The sequence below is a fragment of the Trachurus trachurus genome, assembly GCF_905171665.1.
Source record: "Trachurus trachurus genome assembly, chromosome: 7".
Classification (NCBI taxonomy): Eukaryota; Metazoa; Chordata; class Actinopteri; order Carangiformes; family Carangidae; genus Trachurus; species Trachurus trachurus.
The window spans coordinates 1,222,501-1,245,600 of NC_139901.1; the positions used below are offsets into that span (position 1 = coordinate 1,222,501).

At 41.1% G+C, this 23,100-nt stretch overlaps 1 protein-coding gene across 4 annotated transcripts in view; it reads right to left on the reverse strand.

Moving 5' to 3' along the window:
• The window catches only part of magixa (MAGI family member, X-linked a), an 80,257-nt gene that overhangs the window by 55,817 nt on the left and 1,340 nt on the right, over positions 1-23,100 (reverse strand). For 3 of the 4 annotated variants that reach the window (XM_083976001.1, XM_083976002.1, XM_083975999.1), the window contains exons 1-5: positions 8,764-8,901; positions 3,187-3,238; positions 2,861-3,098; positions 1,456-1,572; positions 1,220-1,339 (exon numbers count right to left, since the gene is read on the reverse strand). In XM_083976001.1, the coding sequence (XP_083832127.1) occupies positions 1,220-1,339; positions 1,456-1,572; positions 2,861-3,098; positions 3,187-3,228 (517 nt within the window). In that variant the 5' untranslated portion in view covers positions 3,229-3,238; positions 8,764-8,901. Of the gene's footprint in view, positions 1-1,219; positions 1,340-1,455; positions 1,573-2,860; positions 3,099-3,186; positions 3,239-8,763; positions 8,902-23,100 lie in introns of those variants that run through there. The other variant, XM_083976000.1, reaches the window with a different exon arrangement.

A 23,100-nucleotide genomic window follows, 5' to 3' on the forward strand; every position in this document is an offset into this window, starting at 1 on the left:
CTTTGAGACTGACTGGGTGAGTCTGGGGGGTAGGGGAGGGGGGACAACGCACTGCTGTGTTTTGAATTTGACTGCAGCAACAATTTTGGCCACATTCTTACATATTGTACCTTTAAACACAGATTGTCACATTAAAGTGAGTCTCTGTCACCAGTACTATAACATGCACTTTAACTATTTTAGTACACACTACCTCAATCATGGTTGTAACTTTTAATAAAAAAAATAAATAAAAATTCTTTCACCTTTATTGTATTGATAATGGTATTTATTGGTTTGAGATTTATTTATCTTTAAAAAATGGGACATACATATTAATGAACACTTTCATGTAGGAAATATGTTTGATGTTTGGTGTTACGGTGCGTTTACACCGGGCGCGAGTAAAATATTCGCCTCGCTCTACTCGCTCGAGTTTGCCCGCTGGAATATTTGTTTTTACTCGCAGCACTCGCGCAAATATTTCGCTTGAGTTCAATATTTTGAACTCGAGCGAACGAATTTCGTGTTTTCGCTTCATTCGCGCCGCGCCATTCGTGCCGCCGGCACAAATTCGCGTCCATTCGCGTCTGTACATTGACTTTGTATGTAATCTGGTCGCACGAAAAATTCGCCTCGCGCCCGGTGTGAACACGCCGTAAGTCATAGGAGAAACAAGGCAACAACAACTATCAATATGGAAGGAGATTTCTTTTTGAAATTGAAAAACCAAACACTGATTACAGACCAGACATCTCCCATAGTGTCAGGGACTTAGTCAAACCTTACACTACAAGGTGCTGAAGTGCTGTTAGTGCTAGTTGACGTGTTTAGTGCATGCTGCCCAATCTGATATGTCTGTAAGTCCTTATGAATTGCACACTATCCTATTGCACATGCTGCTGTGTGATTGTTGTATATGGGAGTTGTTTTGTCTCTTATGTATGTGACTGTTTTATTTGCACTGTTTTGAGTTTCAGCACTTTTAATTTAATTGTATTGTGTGTACAATGACAATAAAGCATTCATTCATTTATTTTCTGGCATCAAAGAGAAAGAAATCAATACTTCATTTATAGAAAATACATCAGCAAACATCAACAGTAATGCCTTAAACTAAATAGTTACCCCACACTGTATAAACACCTCTAAAGCACTTCAGTGTTATGAATGTGTTATAAGAAAGGGACAGTCTGCTGTGTTTACAATGTATTGTTGCAGGTGCGTTTGTTTTTCGTACCTTTAAACTTGCCGCTCTCCAGCAGAGCTCCAGACTCCTCCAGAGAGAAAAACTCCTCAATGGACACAAAGTTGTAGTCCACACCTGAGATCTCCCCATCCCGAGGCTGCCTGGTTGTACCTGTAGGGGGGGGGGGGGGGGGGGGGGGGGGGGCGAGCCACTGTGATGTCATCACACAGGTTAACACAGGTGTGTGATGTGTGATAATGTGATGTGTGTGTGTGTGTGTGTCTTACAGGGAACAGCGCGCAGATACAGATTCTCTCTGATGAGCTGCTGCAGCTGACTGTCCATGGAGCCTGGAGTGAAACACTTGCTGAGATACAACCTGAGGTCCTTACAGAGGGAGGAGCCTGAGACACAGACAGGAAGTGATGTCACAGTTATGTCATAATGCTGCGTTCATAACAACTCGGAGGTCGGAATTCCCAACTCGGAAATCTCCGACTTCCGGCATCATTGCGTTCACGCTGCAGGAACTCGGAAGAAAAAAAACATGGATACCTGAAGGAAGTTTGGCGTATTGTGGCTCATAGCTGAATAGGAAAAATACATGCAGCAGTAAATGATGTTTATTTTGGAGGAGAGGAGACGCTGCAGATGAGTTATAGCCTTGATAACAGTTAAACGTTATTTCCGTCACATACGAGGAACACAATTTCACACCATACAACAATCACAGCTGAAAGGGACAACGAGGAGTTTCTATTTGGTTATAAAAAAGTCTCACGTTAATGTGGATGAATCTCCGCTACCCACACTTGTTAATGGGCCCATTTTCGATAAATATATCGTTTTGTCTCTATGGTTATTTTGTTATTATTAGTGGTGGCGGAAATGCTGGTCGAGCCGACCAGCATTTCCTTTCGCAGCGAGTTATGAGAATAACGCCGCCGAATCGCTGTTTATGGTCAGAACTACGACGGTAACTGAACCTCTGACTTTAATTCTTGATGAATGAAAACATGAGTCTGTCTTGCGCCGGTCGAAGAATTCTACGGTGCGCGGAGGCTCATAAATGTAGTGTGAAAACGCTTCGCTTTCCCAAAACTCCTCGTTGTCCCTTTAATATAAACGTATTTCATATAGGCTACTGCAATAATACACAAAAATATGCATTCAAACCTCAACAAACAACTTAAAATGTCTAAATTCTAACAGTTTAAGACGAGGGCTGCCATGTTTTGATGTTGTCGTGATGTCAAGTCGGAAAGTCGGAGCTCTGATATGATACCCGAGTTTCCCACCTGTAATTTCCGAGTTCGACGCCGTTCAATTCATTTTTTACAACTCGGAGCTCGTTTTTTTCCGACTTCCGAGTTGTCTTGAACGCAGCATAAGTCATCCATCCATTTGTCTTTCTTTCTGGTTCTGTATTTTCCTGGAAAGTTTCCCCCGTAATTTCCTGAATGTTCACTGCTGTTAATGGCTCAGATGTGTCCTCCAGAGGCGACACAGTGTGATGTTAATTAGAAAGGAGCTGCTGCAGTTAGGCCATTAACAGTCTGCTGAGTTTAGATGGAAAAACTAAAAATGATGAACAGAGAGGCCAAAAGAAACATCCTGCTGTTTGAAGGTTCAGGTGATGATGAGGACGGTCGGTTTCCATTAAAAACCTGTAGGAACCACTCAAGCTCTCACCTGGTGACACCGTCTTGATTCTGATTGGATGAGGACAGGAGTTGAGGACTCCTCTGACATCACCGAGGGTCATCCCTAACACGGGCGTCCCCCCGATCTCTAAGATGATGTCACTAACGGTGGCCCCGCCCCCGGGAGCTGCTGTGACAAAGGGAAATTCACCGTAGTCGGCCCCGCCCCCGATGGCCAGACCCAGCTCTCCTGAGCCCCCTCCCAGAGGGACGAAGCTCTCCTGCACCTGGAGACCACAGGTCCACACTCATTAGTGTCGTCTCCACACACACACACTCAGAGAATCTGGTCTGTGGAGGGGAAGCGGTCGTTACCTTGGAGCGCCAGTGCAGCTTCTTCACTGTCGCTTTAGACATGGCGGCCAAGCTGTTTACAGGAAACAGGAGGAGACATGTGAAAGGTTACACACCTCCATCACACAACACAACTTTACTTTTTCTTTTTTACTTTGATTTACTGATTTCCCTTATTTTGGTATTTATTTATTTATTTATTTAAAAGGGACAATACACATTAATGAACATTCATACGTGTGCACAAATGTAAATGCGTCAGAGTTAACAACTTGCTAATTTGCATCCGTAGTCCCTTGGCAGGTAACACACAAACAGACAGAAATGCACAAGAATTATACAGTGGTTCACAATCATATACACATTCATACCTATATATAAAGTGCATGTGATCTGTAAAGTGCCTGGTATAAAGTGCCAGTTTCTAAAGTGCAAGTGCAAGTTTAAATAGGTAAAGTGCAAGTCTAAATGGATGGATCCAGAATGTGATGGCCCGCACCCGCCGCCTGGGGTGGACCAAGACATTGGAGACTACAGTAGCAGCAGTTGTATAAGTGCCATTCACACACATACTTACACAGAGATAAATTGCAATATAGAAAAATAAGACAAATGCAGTGCATGCATACATACGTATATGTAGGCATGCACTGCACAACAACAAGAAAACCAGACGAATGACCACACAAAAAAACAAGGCAAGTGCAGCACACGTAGGCGCGCACTGATTATATATACAGTATCTCTGCTGAACAAAGACAGATTATTAGAACAGTCCTAGTCTGGCCTGACGGAAGTGCTTTGCTGCGATTAGCCTCTGATTGGTCGGAACGAGCCACCCGGCGGAAGTCCCGCCTCCGTGCTGCAGCTTTTACAGTCCGCCCGGTAAAGGGAAACATCAACAAACAACAACAGGAAGTTAGGAACCGAACCACGGATCTATTGTACATCCCTGTCATGAACTGAACAAAAGAAGACATATCCGTCAGCGGTTGTCAACCGCCGTTAAACCGAACAAAAGAATAAATATCCGTCAACGGTTGCCGACCGTCGTTACACCGCGGACCCAAATCCAATTTCCAACCGGCAATATTTTGCAAGCGCACCGTTGCTACAGCGCCGACCACAACGATTGTGACTGGTTGAAAGAATTCCAAACGGCCGGAGTGTTTTTTTCTCTGATCGCAGAATCATAGGCGGAGCAGCCAGACCCTTCTTCTCTGGAGGAGGGTCTGGCCAGCGAGACTAGAACAGTCCCAATCACACCTGTGGACACCTCATCTGTCGTTGCCTGTAAAAAACAGTTAACGCCCTAAAACTCTATTAAAGGGATACTTCACCCAAAATCAACAATTCACTAATTTTCTACTCACCGTCATGCCAAGGAAGGGTTTGGAGAACTTTCAAAGTTATCCTCGTCCATACTGACCCAAATATCCTAGAGCCATGAGATGAAAAAGTTGTAAAAAATAAATTAGATCTCTGTGTTTATCCTTGTTGTAGCAGCAGCTCCCAGTGGCTGCACGAGATTTGCAGCGAGATGTTCTTCCGTGTTTATATCAAACATCCATGTTTTACGACGAACATCTCTCAGCAAATCTCGCATGCACAAACATCAACAGAGCCACAGAGAGCTCCTACTACAACAAGGATAAAAACAGAGATCACATTTATTTTTTCCAAACAACTTTTCCATGTCTTGGCTTCAGGACTCTTGGGTCAGTACAGATGAGCAGTATGGAGGTATCTGGATGTTTCATAGTGTGTGTTTTGGATGATTCAAGATTGAATCTGTCCCCATTATATGAAAATCCGTTGCCAGCCGGACCCCCCCTGGAACTCCAAAAGCGTTTTAATAACTCCAAAAGTTCTCCAAACCCTTCCTTGACATGATGGTGAGTAGAAAATTGGTGAATTGATTCTGGGTGAAGTATCCCTTTAACACCTGTAAACACTACTAGACACACGAAAACCCTCATAGATGTCTGTAGACACCTTGAAATGTCTGTAGACAAATGAACCAAACACAAATTCATTAACTGTTTTACGCAAGGCAAGGCAATTTGATTAGTATAGACTATTTTTACAGTTTGTCTCAAAGGGCTTTACACAGCATCATAACAACATCCTCTGTTAGGCCCTCACATCCACTGAGGAAAAACTCCCGGGAAAAAGCAGGAGAAAGCTCAGGGTGAGGGACAGAGGAGGGATCCGTCACCCAGGACAGACAGACGTGCAGTAGATGTTGTTACAGACAGCACACCTGGAAGCTGCTGGAGATGCAGCTGTGTGAACACCTGTAAACACCTCATCATTAATGTTGACACCTGGTCACCCCTGGAAACCCCTTTCCTTTTTTTTTTCACCTCCACCCTTACTAACTTGGACATTTCTGGTCTGGACCTCCTGGTCTTTCTAGACCCAATATGTTCTCTTCTCTCTCTACCTACCTAGGTTATTTCTTTAGATAACTGCTACCTAACCTAATGAGAAGAGAAAAGCTCTTTTCTTCTTTGCCCCCTCATGAGGATGCAGGCATGCAATATTAAAGGGATAGTTCAACATTTTGGCAAATTGGCCCATTGCCATAATCCCTATAGTCATAGCAGTAGGTTCGTTACCTTTATTTGTCGGTGTAAACTATTTTTAGAACGGTGGAGCGAAGCAGCAGGCTGCTCAGGACTATGCTATGGAGGCTAAAGGAATTTCTTGGTTTCCCTCAGACGGAGAACGGATGAATTTACCTCTAAAACAACTCTGTCTGGTAACGTTGTGTTATTATCTCATAGCGTGGTGATTGTGCAGCTCACAACTTGTCCACGACAGCCTTTTGGAGTTGTTGGGTTGTGTATTTGATGAGTTTGATGAGGGAAACCAAGAAATTCCTTTAGCCTCCATAGCATAGTCCTGAGCAGCCTGTTGCTCCGCTCCGCCGTTCTAAAAATAGCTTGCACCGACAATTAAAGGTAACGAACCTACTGCTATGACTATAGCGATTATGGCAATGGGCCAATTTGCCAAAATGTTGAACTATCCCTTTAACTTTTTGCTACTTAACTGTAATAGGAAACATCCTAAGAAACTTCTCCTTTCCTTGCTCCCTAACTTCCCACCCTGCATCCTTATCAGAGAGTTCTTTTAGTTCCTCATATTGGTACTACCTAAACACAAAGGTTCCTCTCCTCCTCTCTTCTCTTTCAGACAGTCACACCTGACACACCTGTTCTTAATCCACCTGCAGTTTGAATTTGTCTCCTAGCAACAGTAACATGTTTAATCAGCAGAGAAGTGTTTCCTGTTTCCTCTGAGCGTTTGGGATCAGTTCTTCCATCAACTCATCGACTCATCGACTCACTGCCTCAGTCTGAGAGAACAGCAGATGGTGTCAGACAGCAGGGAGCCCCACACACACATACACACACACAGCTAAACATACACACAAACACTAATATATGCAGACCAAACACTGACACCATTTCATTTATACAATCATACCCACAGGGAAATACACACACACATACACACAGACAGGCTGCTAGACGTTGTACATTAAATATGGATGAACATATGTGAAGGTAGGAGTAGGAGAAATAAACAACATCGTCCCCAAGCACAGATTTCACACTTAACCACAAATTTAAACAACGCACAAAATCCCACGTGGGGGCGATGAAGGTCATTGTGTGATCTTTTGCCCCTTGTGAGGAGGAGTAACACAAACTGTGAATGAGTTTCAGCAACTAGACAATCATCCTAGAATGAAGTGGTTTAGATAATAAGGAGACAAGGATACTTCCTAGACAGTAAACAAGTGGGTTCTCGATTGCCAAGACACATTTCTCAAAAGCTGCTCTCCTTTTCTCTAAACTGTGAACACAAACCCCAATTTTCAAGCTACATTCACAAAACCTCAGACTCTTCTTGCAAAACCAAACTTTCACCTCAAAACACTTTAATCTGTGCTCAAAACTGAACTATGTTGTCAAATCAAAATTAAAAACACAACTGAGCAGTCACTAAACACTACATAGAAAAATAGAAAACACAATGCTCAGAACATGACGCTGTAGAAATAAATGTTTATTGTTCACTGTAGCTAAATGCATGTTGCAAAACAAAAAAACTGTGCATTTAGCACTTCTCTCCTTCCCTTTCTTTCACCCTCCTCCTTCCCTCCTCACATCCATTTCATCCCCTTTTCCTTCCTTCTTTTTTCTTCCCAGTTCATCCCTCCCTCCCTCCCTCCCTCCCTCCCTCCCTCATCCTCTCTTCCTTCACCCTGTCGTCTCTCATCTTCTCCTCTTGCAAAACAAAAAAACCTGTGCATTTAGCACTTGTACATAGTACAGTAAAAAAAAAAAAAGTACAAAAAACAGAAATCTTGTGCATTTAGCAGTAGGCCTGCGTAAAAATAAAGTACAAAAATATAGAAATGAGAAGTGCATATACTGTAACTCAGCCACAGCATCATTTCTCTGCACTGGATCAGGCCACAGGACTTCATCCTGAACTAGCTTATATAGTAGGCTATGTTCCCTCACATCATTAGCCACAAGTGTGATCCATTTTGAGTTGTTGTGTTCAACCGGTGAAACCCGTGCTTTACTTGTGTTTGACTTTTGCCACCTGTGCTCAGCATTATGCAACACAGGTGCATCACAATGAAAATGTGTTGGTAAGTTGTGTCTAAACAGGTGAAAAGTGCTGATGGTTTTACCAAAAGAGACTGATTCAATCAGTGGGTTCAGGCAACAGGGTTTAGTGTTTTAGCAATTGAGAAAAACTGTAAGTAGGGAGTGAGGAGGTAAAGAAGGCAGCAAGGAGGTCAAAGAGGCAATAGGAGGTAAAGGAAGTAACAAGGAAGTAAGGGAGGTAACAAGGAGGTGAAGAAGGTGATGAGGAGGTAAAGAGGATATTATATAAAGTAACCAGAGGGTAAAGGAGTTAGTAAGAAGAGAAATTAGTATCACACAGGCAAAGGAGATAATGAGGGAGAAAAGAACGGAGTGAGGAGGTAAAACAGGCAGGAGGAGGTAAAAAAGGTAGCAAGGGGGTAAAGAAGGTGGTGAGGAGGTAAATATGAGGAGGTGAGGGAAGTGATGAGGGGGTAAATAAAGTAACAAGAAGGTAAAGATGGTGGCAAGGGAGTAAAGAAGATGGTGAGGAAGTAAAGGAGGAGATGAGAAGGTAAAGGGGGAATTGGGGGTTGAAGTAGGTAACGAGGAGGTAAAGAAGGAGATGAGGCTAATGAGGGAGCAAGGACATAAAGGAGGAAACAAGGAGGTGATGTGCAGGGGACGCAGGGTGTGTGTGAACGGAGGCGGAGCCTGTGTGTGTGTGTGTGTGTGTGTGTGTGTGTGTGTGTGTGTGTGTGTGTGTGTGACACTCATCACAGTGTGAGCTGCCATTAGCACATCATTAACACATGCTCGCTCACTCAGCCTCTCTCTCTCTGTCTCTTCCTCCGTCGCCTCGTTCACCTCAAAATAAAAGACTTTTACAGCATTCATTGACTGACTGTGTGTGTGTGTGTGTGTGTGTGTGTGTGTGTGTGTGTGTGTGTGTGTGTGTGTGTGTGTGTGTGTGTGTGTGTCATACCTGTGTGTGTTCAGTGGACATGTCCAGACTACCTCAGTGTTTCTGTTGGTCTCTCTCTCCTCTTTCTCATGTCTCTTGACCTTCGTTTTTCACTTTCACGTCTCTTTCTTTCGCACTCTCTCTCTCTCTCTCTGTCCGTTGCTCTCTCTCTCTCTCTCTGTCCGTTGCTCTCTCTCTCTCTCTCTCTGTCCGTTGCTCTCTCTCTCTCTCTCTCTGTCCGTTGCTCTCTCTCTCTCTCTCTCTCCCTCCCCCTCTCTCTCTGATAAGGTGGTCAGAGTACAGTGTGATGTAAGAGTGTGTTCAGGGAGTGGACTGTGTTACTCTCTTTATGTGTACTGTTTACAGGAATGTGTGTGTGTGTGTGTGTGTGTGTGTGTGTGCTTTGATCTATAGAAACTGCCTTCAGTGATTATGGCTCACACACTAGTTAAGTCAAACAGGTCACGAACTTCTCCTGTTAAAGGGATGGTTCAACATTTTGGCAAATTGGCCCATTGCCATAATCGCTATAGTCATAGCAGTAGGTTTGTTACCTTTAATTGTCGGTGTAAGCTATTTTTAGAACGGCGGAGCAGAGCAGCAGGCTGCTCAGGGCTATGCTATGGAGGCTAAAGGAATTTCTTGGTTTCCCTCATCAAACTCATCAAATACACAATCCAAAAACTCCAAAACGCTTTCGTGGACAAGTAGTGACCTGCACATTCACCACACTACGAGATAATAATGGAACGTTACAAAACGGAGCCGTTTTCGAGGTAAATACAGAGACTGCTTATTGAAAAACTGTCCCTTAACGCAATGCGCATCAGCGGTTTTGCATGAATTTCCCTCTAAAACAACTCTGTCTGGTAACGTTGTGTTATTATCTCATAGCGTGGTGAATGTGCAGCTCACAACTTGTCCACGACAGCGTTTTTGAGTTGTTGGGTTGTGTATTTGATGAGTTTGATGAAAGAAACCAAGAAATTCCTTTAGCCTCCGTAGCGTAGCTCTGAGCAGCTCACGGCTCTGCTCCACCGTTCTAAAAACAGCTTGCACCGACAATTAAAGGTAACGAACCTACTGCTATGACTATAGGGATTATGGCAATGGGCCAATTTGCCAAAATGTTGAACTATCCCTTAACTCAGTGGTCAGTTTATTAAGAACGCCAGGCTGAATCTACCTCGGTCACTCCTGTCATAAATGAACATTGTGATGTCATTTAAGTAGGGATCTGATCTGAGAACAGTCGGATCATCAGCCATTGATGCCTGGTAGAAGACGAGCTGCAGATCTCAGGTAACCTCAGGTACCAATCAGCCATAGAAGAGAGCAAGAGCAGAAAAAACTAACAAGAACTACATCGTTGTAACTACATTCAGTTCAGATGTGCAGTCCACTAGCATGAATTCAAAATTTGAGCCACTGTTGTAAATAACAGCATAGTGTGTAATCATAATTTAAATATGATTCTATGCTGGTAGGGATTAAACTGTAATAATAGCTGTTTGAAATGATGATATTTATAGTTTATATGGTTGTTGTGGCTCATGACAATTTTTCTATTCCTCGGTTTAATTGTGTTGTAATTAGTTCTTGTGAAAGAAAAATGTTTCACAATGGGAAATCAAAGTTAATAATAAATACTTTAATAAGCACTTTAATGTATCAGTAATAATCTTCTGATAATATCAAATAGAACAAGCTTGAAACATACATCAGTATCTGTGTATTTTTACAGTACGTTATTGAAAACTGGGCTTTATATGTAATTTTACACTAACTCAGAGGTAACTCTATAATATGGTTTTATAAATTTGATGAAATTTATTGTCGCTGCTGCTGACGGGATTATTGGTCGTGAGTCAGGATTAAAGAGCAGCCTATGTGAGAGGTCGAATGTGACAGGTGCTTTATTCTGATCAGTGAAAACCTTGAACAGAGAGAAATGATCAAAGTGATCAAAGTCTCAGCATGCCCTGTGTTATTACAATGATTTGATGACAAATGTTGATTATATTCAGACATGATGCATCTGACGGATGAAAGGTTTGAAATCCTGATTGATGTTTAAATAAAACTGACTTTTTGCTTAGAGATGGTTTAGAGGAATCCTTTTATTTTTCAAATATCACATCACACAGTATTAACCTTATCTTTTTAAAGTTATTTTGTGATTATCCATAGTAGTAATCAACAATAATTTATTATATACATTTTGTTAAAAAAAAATTCAAAGAGTAAAATATCTATCTATCTATCTATCTATCTATCTATCTATCTATCTATCTATCTATCTATCTATCTATCTATCTATCTATCTATCTATCTATCCATCCATCCATCCATCCATCCATCCATCCATCCATCCATCCATCCATCCATCCATCCATCCATCCATCCATCCATCCATCCATCCATCCATCCATCCATCCATCCATCCATCCATCCATCCATCCATCCATCCATCCATCCATCCATCCATCCATCCATCCATCCATATATGTAAATATAGAAATCAATATCAAACCAGACAACAAACACCCATGAGTACTGAGAGGTCGTTATGACATCAGTCAGTAGTTTCTTTTTTTTCTTTTTTTTTTTTTTTACAGTAGTGAGGTTTTACAGTGCTGTGTTGGACCTACTTTCTTTTTGGTAATGATGTTGTGATACATGTTGTGGTTGGGGAGGTTTTCCAGGACGTTTTGTATGAAATGTGTGAAATGTTTCCAGTTGAGCTGAGGATCTCAGACTTTTATTTTCACTTGGTTTGCTCGGTTGTGTTTTATTATCAGTGTTTGAGTGTCAGAGCTGGTTTAGACTAAGCTGCAGATCTACAGCCTCATTAGAGACACTGAAATGTCAGACCGCACACGCACGCATGCACACACACAGATACGGAGAGAGAGAGAGCATGAAAAATAGGTTACATACAGTTAAGACAGAAAAACAGAGTAAATGAGACCTCAGTGAAGCGAGGATCTCTGAATGTGACTGACCTACATATGACCTGTACATATAAAACCACTCTCACACAACAGCAACAGCCTCACATTCATAATTTGTTCCATCAAATCAGTTCATTTGCCTCCAACCTCCACTCACAGCAGCAGAGACCAGATGACACCACACGCTGGGTTGTAGCTACTGGAGAATACTGGTGAATATGACACAGGAGAGCCATGTTTCCATTCTAACAGGAAGGCAGAAGTTTCTGTTCTTAGGGGAGCGCCGGGTCGATTGATACACTTTTCAGTTAAACGTCTTTTTCAAAGATGACGTTATGTACACAAACTTTTTTATCATGTGATCAACAACTCACATGTGTATTCTCTTAGTTAAGTAAATTAACACATATGTTGGATGATCGCGCTGTTTTATAACTTTGAACGTAAGTTGACATTTGTCTCAAACGCCCCACCTATGCGGGTTGTTTGAAACAGAGAGGAGGGACGGTTGAAACAGCATGTTTTAAACAGAAACTACTGACCTTACTCTCGTTTTTATGAAGCATATCGGACAACATACTAGTGTACTAGTTATTGCCAAAATGTCACATAATTTCTCACAATATAAATAGGTCAAACTAATATTTTTGTCCCGTGCGTAATTGTCAAGATCCGCATTTCGATTAAACTCACGAGTTGTTGGACGACTGCATTTTCGTTTCATTGACTTATTTCCCTGTCCTAAGTCATGTTTATGGATACACAGTTGAACATATTGTCATTTTACACGTTTTGTTCATTAGAAATATGTGGTGTTTATTAAAAATACATGTTGGTCATTCAAATCAGTTGTTGTTCATTGCAAAACAGTTAGGGTATTAATTTGGTGATTTATATACAGATATTGATCGCGCAATGTGACCACAATCACTACGCACGGTGGCGTGAGGGACATTTGAAACAACTGTATCAATCGTCCCTGCAGCGACTACTGACACTTCAACCTGTTTTGCCTCTAAACTTCAAAACTATGACATTGCATACATTAGGACCTGTTTATGTACGAATTCATCTGTTGTTAGGTCATATTATTATTGCATGAAACACACAATACAACTTTTGATCACAAAAAAACTACCGCACGTAAGATTTTACTTTCCGTAGTCGAAAACCGCTTCGCGCGAATAATGAATGGCGTGACGTCATTTCACGAGCTTTCCCAGGATTGGTCGGTGTTGAGTGCTGAAGGTAGTGATGAAATCTGACGGCTCAAGCTTGTGTGGTTTTTGAGGAAATTGCTGTGTATCAATCGTCTCATGTATCACTCGACCCGGCGCTCCCCTACTGTTGTCAGGATAATTTGTTGTTGTTGTTGCAACCATAACGACATACATCATCATCGTCATGTTGTGGACAAACTTATTTGAGCCCAAACCACTGAACCAAGCCATGACTGATATTACAGCAACCGTAGTGACAAAGAAGGCATGCTGCTGTGCTGTTGACATGTTTTGTGTTGTAACTATGGCAACCTAGGCCTGGTAAACCTGCTGCCGTGACATGACATGGAGGTGAAGAACCAACTGACGCAAAGTGAAATTTTGGAATATAATTGTCGCATCTGTTGCATGTTCATGTCGGCGCCGGTGTGAATGCTTTTGATGCATTTGGTGTTGTTTATTGGTTATGTCCCTGGTGTGAAAAGCCCTTAAACGTGGCTATAGACTTATGTTGGAGTGTTTAACTATAGCAGCAATAGTCTGGTAGAAAAACAGACATGGCCCCTATGGCTAACTTCCTCCTTCATGATGACTGTACAGTATATAAATGACCTGTTTACATTTTAGTAAGGCTTAAATTTACAGTCACAATTGAGGGCAGGGCCTCTGTGATTGACAGGTGGGTGGGCCTATATGCTTTCCTTAAAGTGTCAGTCACTAACTGGGTTTCCATCCAAATGTATCGAATTTAAGAGCAGATTTTGTGAAAATGCAAAAGCAAATGCGAATTTATGCCCGTTTCCATTCGTTATTGTTTTGCGATTATTGGGAGAGGATGAGTGCGCCGTGAGATTACGTCATAAGAGAGCGTGAATGTATCCATGACAACAGTTGACACTCAGCTGACAGTTGACACTCAGCTGACACTCAACATCATGGACAATTTACTACTTTCCGGACTAGACGCACCTGTATATAATCCGCACCAGCTAAATTTAAAAGAAAATACATATATAGGCCGCACTTGAATATAAGCCGCAGGTTTTCATGTTGTAACATGAGATATTTACACAGAAAGACAGTCGGGAACTGTGCAAGTCCGCTCGCTTTTCCGCTGTATAACGTTACATAACATAGGCTATACGATGTTACGGCGCGTGTTTGTGTAGTCTTAACCGTCATAAACAAAAGATTACGGGTTACGTAGCGTGTTCGTGTTGCGGTGCAGAGACGAGAGCTGGGACACCGCGTCGTTCTCCATTTGTTTGAACGTCAGCGGGTGAAGGACTTTTAGGAAGTCGTCCTCCAGCAGCACTTCACCCACAAACTCTGGCTCAATTCGCATCTGTTTCCATAACAAAAAGTCGCATTTTCCTTTTATCGATACGCTGACAAATCAACCCCCCCAAAGCGTAAAAACTTGAATGCGCATTTACTGCCTTTTTTCGATTTTCCGGCGTTTCCATCCAAGTATTTATTCGCAAATTTTTGAAAATGCGAATACAAAAAAGGTGGATGGAGACGCAACTATTGTCTCAGCTCCAAACACTCCACGACTTTGCGCTTAGCTTAGAGTCGGGGGCAGAGTCCGGTGCTGCTAAGATGGCAACAGTGAAACAGCTCACTCTGAACTCCAGAAACCTGTGGATGATGTCACAGAGACCACATCCACCTTTATTCACAGTCTATGGCCAGAACCGCCAAGAGGACAGGTGCTCAATCACTGAAAACCAACTGTATCACAGGGTTATCTGAACATCACTGACCACAGAGCACTCAGTGTTGAGAAGAGTTCACCCAGACTGTGCTCTGTTTTGACTTTGTCTCACTGAGAAGGAGCAGAGAGGGTTTAACCTCCACCAGACAGATCAGACACAGAAGATGTAACTGGACAGTAAATTATTAAAGAAGATTTTACAAATCTTGGGAGTGGTGGTGAAAACATTCTTTCATTGGGGAGTTTAGAATGATGTTTAAATATTAAAGGCCTTTCCCTTTTCAGTTTCTGGAGGATTTCCTCTAAAACCAATGAGAGTGATGGAGCATCCTGCAGAGACTGTATCTGTCCTGTGTGTTTAACAGCTCATTTTTTACAGTGCGAGGCTGCCTCCTACTCACTGATGTGTCTCAGAGGAGACGACCTGTCAGGATCACACAGAGTCAGCTTCAGACGAGCGCCGTGACCCCCAGGGCTCGTCTCTCTCATCTCCAGCTCTTCACTCAGAACTCACAAACACACAAACACAGGCCCGCTGCGCCCTCTGGGAGTTGTAGTCTTTAACGTCAAAGATCTGTACTCTGCTACGCAACAGCTCAGAGGCGAGAGGAGCTAATGAGCGATGTCTGAACAAAGAGAGCATTTAATGATCAACCTGTGTTCACAGACAGAGCTGATGAGTTTCAGCTGAGTCTGCCCTCTGACCCTAACTCACCCAAATCAACTCGTACCAAACCAAACTGTACACCCACCAACTCTAAATACAGTGGCAAGAAAAAGTATGTGAACCCTTTGGAATTTCATAATTGTCTGCATTAATTGGCCATTTACTGTGATCTGATCCACATCTAAGTCACAAGTACAAACAAACACAATGTGCTTAACCTAATACCACACAAACTATTGTAATACTTAATGTCTTTATTGAACATAATTAAACATCCACAGTGCAGGTGGAAAAAGTAAGTGAACCCTTGGATTTAATAAGTGGTTGCAGCTCCTTTGGCAGCAACAACCTCAACCAAACGTTTCCTGTAGCTGCAGATCACAACTGATCAACACTCAGGATGAATCCTGGACCACTGGTCCTGACAGAACTGCTTCAGCTCAGCCATGTTATTATGGGATGTCTGGTGTGAATGGCTCTCTGGAGGTCATTCCATAGCATCCCTATTGGATTCAGGTCTGGCTCTGACTGGGCCACTCCCAAAGCTGGGTTTTCTTTTTGTGAAGCTACTCTAGATTATCTAGATAGTAGATTTACTTCAATGTTTAGGCTCATTGTCCTGCTGAGTTTCAGCTGGTGGAGCCACCCTGACATCATCCTGTAGGAAACCTGGAGAAACTCTGGATGAGGTCAAACTGTCCAGGCCCTGAGGCAGCAAAGCCCCAAACCATGATGCTCCTCCACCGTACTTCACCTTTGACATGATGTTTACATGTTGCTATGCAGAGCCATTTTTACACCATATGTCCAAAAAATACTAAAAATTAAATCTTAGTTTCATCAGTCCACAAAACATTTACCCATTAGTGTTGTGGAGTGGCAAACTTCAGGCCTGAAGGAAAGCAAATCAATTAATGCAGAAAACTAGGAAATTGCAAAAGGTTCACATACCTTTTCTTGCCACTGTAAATAACCCAAACTACCTCAAACTAAATCAAACTAACCCAAACCTAACTCACTAACCCCTTCAGAGAATAATTTACCCAACAACACTCTCCTCTCCACCCTCCTCCACCTGGACTTGTGAAAATATCTGTAAATATTAAACAAGACATTAAAGTGTAAATAGAATCTAAAGATTAATAATTAATAATCAGGTCAGTTTATTAATAAAAAATAACAAATGCTCAGATCAAAGATTCAATAAAGTGATTAATGCATTCAAAAGGTGTGTACTATATGTAGTGTGTGTGTGTGGAGTGCATATTGTGTTTACTATAGGGATGTCACGATTATAGATTTTCCTGGTATGATTATTGTCAGAGAAATAATCACGGTACTACGATTATCATGATTATTATTCATTATAAAACGGAAAGGTGAAATCAGTGTCAGTCGGTGTTTTTACAATGTTAAAAAATGGACTAAAGTAGTTGAATTGACATGTTTAAGGTTAACTTTCACCTCCGGGGAGGGTTAACAATGGTAGAGGGGATTGAGCAGTGACTTTTACCTGGAAAAAAAGCAGAGGAAAAGACGAGATGCAGAGCTACTTGGAACTAACGTCTGGAGAGGTGGGACTATTTTTTTTCACAGTGAGGCTATTTTATTGGATAATATGTATTTCTGGTTGAATAAAACTACATGAAATTGATTGTGTATTCCTCTTTTATATTGTCATTATTGGTAACCGTTTTATAAAAGCAATATATCACTTCAGTCCATGGTATACCACGGCTAAGGGGCGTTCTTCGGCCCGACGCGAAGCCTGTCGTGATACACTATGAATGTGTAAAATCCAATATACAGTAGTCAAAATATAATTACATTACTGTAGTCATTGTTTACACAAAATATTTCAAGTATCTATTATGACCAATTATTAATCCCCAGAGGAAGTGTTTGAAATATTCAGGTCATAAATTGTCATCTATACCAAATGTTTACATTTATTTTAATCATTTTTTTGTTTTGTTTTGTTTAATTAAAAATGACACTAACATTTAAATTCCTACCAATTCGATGTTACGTTGAGTATCGGTGCATTTACCTTTATTTGTGCGCACATCTGTTGATATGGGTCCAACATAATCTTTTCTAGAGAGTAACGATATTTAGGAATCTTTACGATTAATTAATTGTGGCGTTTAATACCACGATTAATTGTGAAAACAAGTAATTGTGACATCCCTAGTGTGGAGTGCATATTGTGTTTACTATATGTGTATTGTGTGTACCTAAGTAAATGCTGGAGCTCTTCTTCTCTCGTGTTTCTGTGTTCAGACTCTGCTGCATCAAACCAGCAGGTCAGAGGTCAGAGGTGTCTGACAGCAGAGGAACAAATCCTCCTTCCTGTGAGTGTGCAGCCATGACGACGATGTGGATGAGGAGGGAGGACGGCTCGGTGTCCTGTGAGGCTGAGCGAGTCTGACAGCGGCTGTCAGTCTGAGTCCGGGGGAGTCTGCAGACACACAGCGAGCAGAGCAGCCACTGATGACATCACCGCAGACAGAAGCCTCTGATGATGTCATGGGCAGACAGCTGAGCATGGACTAAAACCAGTCCCGACACTGATGTACACCTGGGGTCAAAGGTCAATAACCGGTCTCTCCACACTTCGTGCACATTTCACTTTAAAATCCTGCAAGCTGCATAATCCCGTCAGCACTAAGTCGGCTTTTAATTTGAAAAAACTGCCTGAATCAGTGCAGCATATTAGTTTAGATGTCCTCTTGGTTTGTCCCATCAGCCCCATATTAACTACATTTGAACTTTTCCTGCCGATGACTCCATTTGGAAACACATTGTATAGGTGATATGTATCTATTCATATCCAGTCTGCTGTCTAATAAGAGTGAACCTGCCCTTTATCACAGAACAACTAACACTGTTATCTTCAAAATAGGGAAGATTCTCCAGATAGTTCAACCATACTGACGTGTCCTGATCTGTAAGGGTGTACTTAGTGAGATATTAATGTCCACAACACTCCAACCTGGTTCAACAACAGCTGCAGCTTTTTCACCTTCAGAGAAACAAATGATTCTCTTACAGAGCTGCTCCTCAGTAGGATGATGATAGTTTCATAACTTCAGCACATCTGGAATCTTAATCTAATCTGCATGCTCATTTATAAAAAAAAACAAAAAAGAAAAACAGCTGTAGGATTAAAAAGGAAACAGGAAACAATAATCAACTGCCTGAGCCTGGATCAGCTGTGTCAGACTGCAGAGACCAAAGCTGCTGACGGATCAGATTCACCTCAGACCCAGAGTCTCTTACAGAGCTGTGATCACAGAGGAGACCCAGACCACCAGAGCAGATCCTGATCACATCTGCAATCAATGCGAAATTGACCCATCAGAGTGATCAGAGCAGACTCCAGGAAGAAGACCGTAGCGGAGCAGAGCTTAGACAGATCCTCCTGACTGCAGACACACAGCTCACTCTGTTGTGATGTGCTGACTCTGAAGAAACCATGTCCCCTCCTCCCTCTATTCCTCCTCTACACTCTGTCATTCCTCATCCTTCTCTTCTCTTTCTGTGCTTTCCTCTCTCTCCCTCTCAGTCTCTTCCTCTCATCCTTCATCTTTGACCCCCTCTCTTCTTCCTCACTGTGTTGGTCTGTCTGTTTGTCCAGTTATTTGCATCTGAGAGAGACGTCTCTAAACTCACAGACTGACACATTCAATCTGAATGAAACCAGAAAAATAAAAACACACTTTGTTCTTTTTCTCTTAAGCCGTTCTCCTCTGCATCCAGTCTTAATGCTAAGCTAGGCTAACCACATCCCAACTCCTGCTGTCCTGAACACAAACACTATCTGTTGTTTAGAGGTAGGTTTTGATTGGTCAGTTGATTGCTTGGAAGAAAATCTATAGGAGGTGACTACAGTCAGTTAGTCAGACAGTCAGTTACTCATCTGGTTATCAGACAGTAATGAAAGGTCTCAGACAGGAAGTCAAGAGAGGTTAAAGGTCAATCCCAAGAGGGTGACATGTCAGCAGGTAAACGTTCACCTGTCATTCACCTCACACATGGCTCAATACAAACATATGCACAGCCTAGCGTTAGCCACTTAGCCTTGCCTGTTAGCTCTGACATTAGCTAGCCTAGATTAATATTCACTGCTGGGCTAATCCAAGTGGTCTATGTTGTGTAGCCTATTACGTAACTACATGTCTGATGACCCCCATCTCCTGCTCTGACAATATATATTTAACTAGTTAAAATAATGAAGATGTGACGACTGGTTGACTTCATCCTGTTCAGTGTTTTGTGTGTGAACTGCTCCTTTATGCAGAGCTAAGATAAACCTATCCTAGAGATGAAACTGTAGGCTAGGTTAATGTCGTTGTCACCTCAGTGTTTTACAGAGAACATGAGCTGATCAGATTTCAGCCTCGGACTCATTTGTTTGTTTAGTTGTTGTCATTGTTGACTTGTGCTTTCATTACATTCCTGTGTGAGTTTCTGTCAACTGGTTGTGTACCTGTGTGTGTGTGTGTTCACTAATCTGTCACCTGCTGGAACGCTGGCTAAATATTAACATGAGGAAAACGCCTTCCCAGCACACCCCTCACACACTCACACACTGTTTCTGCTTCATCTGAACAACATGGTTTCACTATCATGTTATTCCTCCACAGAAACAGTCTTTGTTACCTTGTACCTGCATTATCTTATCAAATGGAAATAGCTTCCAGCTGAGTTGCTTGACATCACAATAGGTTCAGTTTATATTATATCTATTCCAGTTTTGACCAGTTTAACCATCTACAACCAGAGTAGAGAGCCTATAACAGAATATGTGTTGACATTTGTTCTTGGGCTTGTTGCAGCATGTTCTGCAGGATCGTTAGCTTTATTAGAAACATACAAGCTAAAACATGCTAAACATTAACTAAAAGAATAATTAAGCACTAATGACACAGGAGAGACTGGTGACAGGTTATTAACGCTGTAGGAGAGAGAGGAAGACTCTGGACACGTGACCAGCTCTTCATCTTCAACATCAGATCCTCAATTTAGCAACTGTGCTAACTCCAGCATATCTATGTTGATGCTTTTGCTGATATGTTGATTCATGTGCATTGTCCTAGACAAATAAATAAATAAACTCCCACATATACCACATGTCAGCAGTGACAGAACAGTGATCACCTCTACACCTGGAGGCAGGTTGTCGAGTACCATGCAGCCTCTCACTGTTGTGTTACTGTGGTGAAAAATACAAACAGCACTGTCTTTAATGTAGCATCTATCACGCCTGTCACTGCAGCCTGCAGCTACAGCCAAGCCACTTAGTTATATGTCCCAACATCATGTTTTACAGTGTGTACAGTGAAGGACACTGGAGAACAGGAGGAGGAAACAGAGGAGGAGGAGGAGGAGCTGGTGATGACACCTCCTCTCTTCCATATTTTTACACTCTTCCTGTAACTTAGTGCTGCCCCCCGAGCACTACCCACCTGGACCCACCTAGTAGCTACACTTAGTATAGAATTTATATAATACATACCTACACAAACACATATCATCCACATATACATACATACATACATACCCTTATACGCATGCATACACATACACATATCTACATACATGTCCACATAAACATCCATATGTACACACACCTCCACGCATACAAACATACATACATGTACCCATATAATATACCAACATCCCCCTCCACACACACACACACAATCTTCCTAACACTTGGTGCTACCCAACATCTCCCTCATCCCTGTTACCTCTGGAAAGTAATATCTTACCTCATTTTAAACTGTGTCATGTTTGGACATTGCTTCAACTCCATAGTGAACATAGAACAACTGACTGAAACCTTTCCTGTTTGTGCAAATTAAAGTTAATTTTTCCCCTTAAATTATAAGTCCCCACATGAATACTGAATAATTTCTGTAGCCTATATTTATTGGTAATAGATTATTTTTAGCTCTGAACATTATTTGAGCTGTTTGATAGTCCACGATGTCTGTAACTTTTAGTAATTTGGACTGTAGAAATAATGAGTTTGTGTGTTCCTGATAGCCAGCATTGTGAATGATCCGTATTGCTCTTTTTTGCATGGTGGTTGGTTAGTGGCCATAGTGATGTTTTGTAGTTGTTGCCCCAAACTTCAGCACAGTACTGAAAGTACAGTATGGTGAGACCAGGGAACAGTCAAGAGTGTGGAGTGATTTCTGATCCAAAACCTTTTTTTCTTTGTTTATTATTGCAGTGGTTCTTGAGACTTTACTTTGTACATGTTTGATGTGTGATTTCCAATTGATTCATCTATGGTTACCCCCAAAAAATTAATTTCATGAACTCTTTCTATTTCAACTCCATCGATTTTTATTTTTACCTGAGTATTCAGTGTACCATTTCCGAACAGCATTATTTTTGTCTTGCTCAAATTTAATGATGATCTATTTCTGTCGAACCATTTGTTCAGTTTGTTCATTTCTATAGTAATGTCCTTAGTTATCTCTAACAGAAAATATTTGTGTCATCTGCAAACAACACAAAATGCAATACCTTAGTGGTCTTACATATATCATTAATGTACAGAATGAAAAACGAAGGGCCCAACACTGACCCCTGGGGTACACCACAAGCAATGTCCAAACACGAAGAAACACAGTCACCCAATTTCACAAACTGCTGTCTCCCACTTTAAATAACTTTTTACCCAATTCAGCACTACTGTATCCCTGATAGCATATCTTTCCAGTTTCTTGATTAATATTTCATGGTTGATTGTGTCAAAAGCTTTTTTTTTAAATCAATAAATACTCCAACAGCATATTGCTTGTGATCGATGGCATTTGTGATTTCTTCTATTGCCTCTATTATTGCCAATGATGTTGCTCTGTTTGACCGAAACCCATACTGATTCTCTACAAGTATTTTGTGCTTTTCTAGAAATTAGATGAGTCCAATCTGTGGTTCAAGAGTTTTTTCCAGTATTTTTGCAAATTGTGGTAGCAAGGACACAGGTCTATAGTTTGTGAAAGGATGTTTGTTTCCATCCTTATACAAAGGTATGACTTTAGCTATTTTCATTTTTTTGGGAAATGAACCAGTTTGAAATGATAAATTACAGTTGTATGTTAATGGATTTGAAATTTCCCCAATGACCTTTTTTACTAGTGACATATTTATATCATTAAAGTCAGTGGACTGTTTGTTCTTACATTTTTTAACAATATTCAAAATTTCATTTTCATCCACTGCTTGAAGAAACAATTAGCAATGATTTATCTCTAATAGATGCTCATCATATGTCCTTGAGTCAGGGATTTTCTTTTTCAGGTCACACTTACAAATAATTCATTGAAACTATTTGCCACATTTTTCATGTTATAATTTTCAATATCCTTATCAATGAAATACTTAGGCAGATCCATTTTTTTTATAATATTGTTTAGTATTTTCCATATTCCTTTCAAGTTATTTTTAATATCATCTCTAATATCCTCTTATAGTAATATTTCTTACTTGTCCATATAACATCAGTTAACTTATTTGTATATTTTTTATATTTATATTCAGCTTCTTTAGTTCTCTGTCTTATGAAATCTCTGTAAAGTGTATTTTTCTTTTTACAGGCATTTTGTAGACATTTTGTAATCTGAGGACAATTTGTGTTTGCTAGTGTTCTGTTATATTTCTTAATTGGACAATGCTTATCATATAATGAGGAAAATATTCTTAGAAACTCGTTATATGCAAGGTCAACATCTTTTTCTCTGTATACCATATCCCAATTATACTCCAATAATTCATTTTGTT